This window comes from Protobothrops mucrosquamatus, unplaced genomic scaffold (genome assembly GCF_001527695.2).
Source record: "Protobothrops mucrosquamatus isolate PMUCROS unplaced genomic scaffold, P.Mucros_1.0 scaffold992, whole genome shotgun sequence".
Classification (NCBI taxonomy): domain Eukaryota; kingdom Metazoa; phylum Chordata; class Lepidosauria; order Squamata; family Viperidae; genus Protobothrops; species Protobothrops mucrosquamatus.
The window spans coordinates 31,078-36,978 of record NW_015387231.1 but is presented as its reverse complement, the minus strand read 5'-3'; the positions used below and the strand labels follow the sequence as shown (position 1 = coordinate 36,978).

Here is a 5,901-nt window from a genome sequence, read left to right as displayed (position 1 = left end):
ATCCATCCATCCATCCATCTTCCAGAACTGTAGTTTAGATCTCAGACTGTTTATATTACACTGCATGGCATCATCTTTAGAGATGCCTTAAAATCCATTGTCTCACTTTTTAAATTTTTTTAGGCAGATTCTGCGGAGATAAACTCTCAAACATCCTCACATCTAGCGATAGTAGGATGTGGATCGAGTTCCGCAGCAGCAGCAACTGGGTAGGAAAAGGTTTTGCAGCCATTTATGAAGGTGAGTCCTTAGGCAAATAAACTAGGTTAAACTTTTATACCAAATTAACATCTATGGCCCAAATTCAGCAGAACATGCATTTTGGCATAATGTATGAATTTTAAGAAAAGAAGGGAAATACCAAAATACTAAACTATGGCTCTTGAGGTAATCACTTGCTATTTTTTTCCCCTCAGACTGCTTTTACAGTTCAAAGACGAAAGATTTGAGCAATTATTTAGATTACTTCTAGGATAATTAGCAGTCTTCCCTACTGGCCAGATTTGCTGAAGCTTATTAATAACAGACCCAATAAACTTATAATGGATCAAACTGGAGAAGATTGCCTTATGTGTTAAAGTAAGGATGGGTGGGTAGATGTGAGTTCAGGTGTGGGTATGCATTATGGAGGCCAGGCCAAATCAATGTTTTCTTGTATTCAACCCCTGAATAATTACCGAATGTCTTTCACAGAGAATACTTGGGTAATATAGTTATTATCTTACACAACTTTCAAGTATCTTATTTTGTGTTTTAATCTCTCAGTAGATATTTCTGGACCCTTCTGAGTGGTAATAAACCTGCAAACTGTGGCAGCATACCAAGTTTTGCATGCTTAGAGCTTCCTTTCTGATGAGAAGGGAATTTTCCATGCACTGCAGTTTTCCCATTGTGCATGCCAAGCATTTATTTCCCTTTCATAGGCAACAAAGGGAAACCCCTATATTAACAGGTATTGGCCCAGACACTGAAGCTGCTGGGTCATTTCCTATGGCTCTTATCCAGTCTGTAATTTACAGTATACATACTGTGGGTGGATTGCACTGCATACAGTTTTAAACGTAAATTTGATCAGGAACACTTGATGAAGGATTCACATATTTGTCATTTGAATGGGTCCTCCAGACACAAGTAACTTCTCATTAAAAATAAAATGTAAACACCGGAAGTAAGCCTACATTTCTTCTTTTGTGTTCTTTAGCAATTTGTGGAGGTGAGATACATAAAAATGAAGGCCAGATCCAGTCTCCTAATTATCCCGATGACTACAGACCAATGAAAGAATGTGTGTGGAAAATAGCAGTATCAGAGAATTACAATGTCGGATTAACCTTTCAGGCATTTGAGGTAAAGCCTTTTAACTGATCTGAGCAAACCATCTCGTGGCTAACTGACAGTGACATTTAAGGGAATCCTCATTAAGCCAACATAGACACAAAGCACTCTCTGTAGAACATAAAGCCATACAGTAGTTCATATTTCCTCTCACTGAGAGTTTTTTCATTGCAGAAATTTCAAAAGATGAAAGGGTTTTATATTATCTCACTATTTGAATAGGAATGTTTTAAAAAGTGACAATAGTTTCTTTTAACAAGTAACTAATCCTGTTCCAAAGTCTATTTAAGGAGTAGGACTTTTATTTCTTTCTAAAATCTCTTTGTTCTCATTTCCCTCTTCATACAATTACATCATGCTGGTATTTTATAAAGGGATCAAAATTGTAATGAATTTTGTAATAATTTTAATTTTTCTACAGTGTAGTTCTATTTGCATCCATATTTATTGCATACTGTTAAATAAGCCTATAACTCTAACCTTTTCTGATTTGTGTTATGATCTAGGCTAGGAAAATATATTTCATAACATTGTCCAAACTCTCTTTGTGACACAGGGATTATAAAATAGGTAGATAGAAATATATAAATGAAACTTAGTAAAATAAAATTTATACAGTTTTTATACAGAGAGCTCTGATTTTTACTGTATGTCTACTTTCTTTCCTTTTCATTAGCTGTTAAAAATAATAGGAATTCACACTGCAATCCAGCTCATAATCAATCAATTCAGGTTGCAGAACTCTATTCTAAAGAAATGTCAAAAGATTAAAGAGCCATCTTAATGAAACTCATCTGGACTAAGGACTGAGGGAAAAGATATTCTCAGTAAGATATAAAATATCCCTTAAATAGCACAGTTATAGAATGGAAGCCTTGTGGTACTAATATCTCTGTTTAAAGATACTAGCTTCCCTGCTTCCTGGAGATATGAAAGAAATATGGCTTCCAAATTAGAATTGCTAGTCTCAATAGATCACTGGACTGAATCATGTAAATGAATTTTTACTGTACTAAATTTTACCTAAGGCAAAAAATTATTCCAATCTAATCTATTATATTAAAATCATATTAAAATGATTTTGTTGCTCAATAAAATATATTATCTGTTGAATTTCCAAGCTTTATCTTCCTACTTCTGATTTTTGCATCTACCTTAAGTTCAGCTTGATACATATTTGGCCACAGGGATGACAAATAAACATCTCTTGTTGCCAACATAATCTATCTCCAATTTAATTTTACTTTTTAAAGAAGCCCTGCTCAGAATTTGAATAGGTTTCCCAAGAAAACAGTATAATATAAATCCTTGATTTAGTTTTAATGAGGTGTAAAGAAGCTTTTATAATTAGACTGCAAATATTTTTATATTAGAAACTAAATAATACAGCTAATCTAAAAATTGTTAGCAGAAATATTAGTATATTATAATTTTAGCATATGTTAGCATATTATAATTTTGATCAAATATCATTTTATATTTGCAGATTGAGAGACATGATAATTGTGCCTATGATTATTTAGAAGTCCGAGATGGAATGAGTGAAAGCAGCCCTTTGATTGGCCATTTTTGTGGCTATGATAAACCTGAAGATATAAGATCTACCTCAAATACCCTGTGGATGAAGTTTGTTTCTGATGGAACAGTCAATAAAGCAGGATTTGCTGCTAATTTTTTTAAAGGTAACAGTTTGGGCAATTAGTGGGGTAGTTACATTTGGTGCAGTGATTAGAATGCAGTATTGCAGGTTAATTCTGCTCACATCGCCAGGAGTTTGATTCCTTCAATCCTGACCAGCTCAAGGTTGACTCAGCCTTCCATCCTTCCAAGATTGGTAAAATGAGGACCCAAATTGTTGCTCTGTAAATCACTGTGAAGCAGCATGTAAATTTAATAGCTATTGCTAATGATAAAACTCAGAATAAAATAATGTAGATTATTTTATTGTTCAGACATTTTTTCCTGCTTCTGCCCCAATCCTGTAGCCTTCACTACTGAGACTGTTAGATTAGTTTAATATATGAGTTTTCAGGTTTCTTTTTCATCTTTCATTTATTCTCACTATAAAGTGGTTTCCTAAACCAGAAGATCCCAAGTGATTTGAATGCATTTCTAGGAGCAACGTCTCTCACTAATTTTGCTAAGAGTTCATTTTAAAGCTGAGATCGCAACACAATTCTTTTGAAGCTCAGATTGTTTATTAAACTGGAGGTAGCCTAAAAAGGGTTTATTATACTGGAGATAGCCTAAAGCAGGGCGGAGATAGAGCCTCTCTATACTGTATATGAGAATATACAGCTAAATGAATACAATACAAGAATCAATTGAATATAATTGAATATAGCAGCATTTATTTATTTACACAGCTGCTCAACTCAGGGCAGTGTATATCATCAGAAAATAGCAGAAGTCAATTAAAACCCATAATCAAAGTATAAAACAACCATATGCAAACAGATGTGCCAAGAAACAACCCCTCATCCAGTGGGTCCCATACCCTGCATTTAAGGTATTGAATGTCTTTGATATTTTCACCAAGGATGACCAATACTGTATCCATACTGTGCCCGGGTTTGAACCTGATTGAAAGTGATCCATATAATCCTTTTCATCCAGGGCAATCATCTACTCAACAATCTTCCTTTCCTCTTCTGTTGATCCTTAATCAGTGCCAGGCCACTGTCTCCTTAACCACATATGGAACTATTCCTTCTCTCCAGGAAGAATCTACCACCACTTGAACCCAACCTATGTCATATGTAGGAAGATCTTAACCAACAAGAAGGAGCATCATCCTAAAATATAGGCTGATGCAGTCACAGCTCCATTGTCTCTATCCAGTTCCTCAATGTCAACAGGGAAAAAACTCTTTCTAGATAATCAAATCACCCCATCTCTCAGGCAACTCCAGAGAACCTCCACAGGAGAACTCTAACTCAAGTGAATCCAAGAGGTTTTAATTGATCGACTCAATGAAGTACTCAGGAATTCCACCAAGTACCCTCTGAAACCTAACTGCAACCATCAGCAGAGCAGAAGAATAAATCCTCTCCCTGCAGTGGGAAGCAGATAGGGGCAGGTCCAAAGCAATCAAAAAATATCTTACATGTTAATGGAATCAACTATGGGGTAGATCTTATGAGATAATGGATAACTACAAAAACTGCTGTACTGAATGAAGAAAGAGGACATTCTAAGAGCATAATTACAAAAAATATAGTATGGGGCTATCTTGTTTCCTAGAGCAGAGGTCCCCAACCCTTTGGGCACCAGGGACCGGTTATGTGGAGAGATGTTTTTTTCCACGGACCGGAGGGGCGTGGTTTTGTGTGCTGCCTGCATCCCGCGGATGGTGCTTTGCTTGTTTGTGCGGCCCGGTTGTTGGCATGCTGCAGCCCAATACCAGTCCATGGACTGGGGGTTGGGGACCCCTGCCCTAGAGCTTATGCTCACCTAGTGTTTTGTATTGTCAGTATTCCTTGGCCCTCTAAATGTTTTATGGGTGAGCTGACAAAGTTTATTATTTTTCAAGTCCCTGATTAAGTAATTAAGGGGGAAAATTTTGCTTTATTTTACTCCTCCTAACTAGTGCTAATTTCTCCTATACATTATTTACACTTATTCTGAATAAATGAAATTACAAAGCATATTATTTCAGTCTCAGCTGTATCCCTGGCTGATCAATGTAAACAACGTTGATTAGTTTCCTTGATTAGTTTCCATCCGTTGCTTCTTGTCCAAAGCGCCTGAAGGCAGGACAAGAAGCAACGGATGGAAACTAATCAAGGAGAAAAGCAACCTAGAACTAAGGAGAAACTTCCTGACAGTTATTATTATTATTATTATTAACAGAAGTAGAGAATAATAAGTCTCTGGGTAACATATTCATGATGGAAGTATGCAAGAACTATTACTTAGGAAAAGGAACTAAAACATTTTTTAGATCTAGAGCAATGTGATAACACTTGGAAGCAGCTCAGGCAGATTCCTCTCCAATTTACTGGGGTATAAAAAGGGGGAATGGGTATAACACAGTCAGACTTGCAAGATTCTGTTATTATAGCCAATCTCAATAAAAATAATTTCAGCCTCCTTGTGGAGTTAATTTTCTGGTCTGGTCTAATCAACTGGGACTGATAGAATATGCTTAAAGGAGTGTGCCTGTCTTCTCGGTTATTAGATGTATCCTATTTTGTGAAAATGCTTACATCAATCATAGTTTGAGTTATAAATAAGTTATAAGTTTGCTGTTATTGTAATACAGTAGAAAAAAGTGGTATGTTTATGTTTGAATGCAGTGCTATTTTTATTTCTCAGAGGAAGATGAATGTGCCAAATTGGACAATGGTGGATGTGAACAACGATGTGTGAATACGCTGGGCAGTTACCAGTGTGCTTGTGATCCAGGTTATGAGCTTGGGCCTGATAAGAAGAGTTGTGAAGGTAATTGCATGTACTAATTTTCAATGTTCCAGAGACAATTTAGCTTTATTACATAGCTTGCTTTTATGGCAAGTACTGTATCTGCATTAAGCCCAATTTTACATTCTTGCCAAGGCTGGTTTT

The 5,901-nt window shown here is 36.0% G+C and overlaps 1 protein-coding gene across 1 annotated transcript in view; it reads left to right on the top strand.

Moving 5' to 3' along the window:
* The window catches only part of LOC107290876 (tolloid-like protein 1), a 117,543-nt gene that overhangs the window by 94,685 nt on the left and 16,957 nt on the right, over window positions 1-5,901 (top strand). Inside the window, exons 11-14 of the mRNA XM_015819814.1 lie at window positions 124-240; window positions 1,202-1,347; window positions 2,822-3,017; window positions 5,653-5,778. Of these exons, the coding sequence (XP_015675300.1) occupies window positions 124-240; window positions 1,202-1,347; window positions 2,822-3,017; window positions 5,653-5,778 (585 nt within the window). The remainder of the gene's footprint in view (window positions 1-123; window positions 241-1,201; window positions 1,348-2,821; window positions 3,018-5,652; window positions 5,779-5,901) is intronic.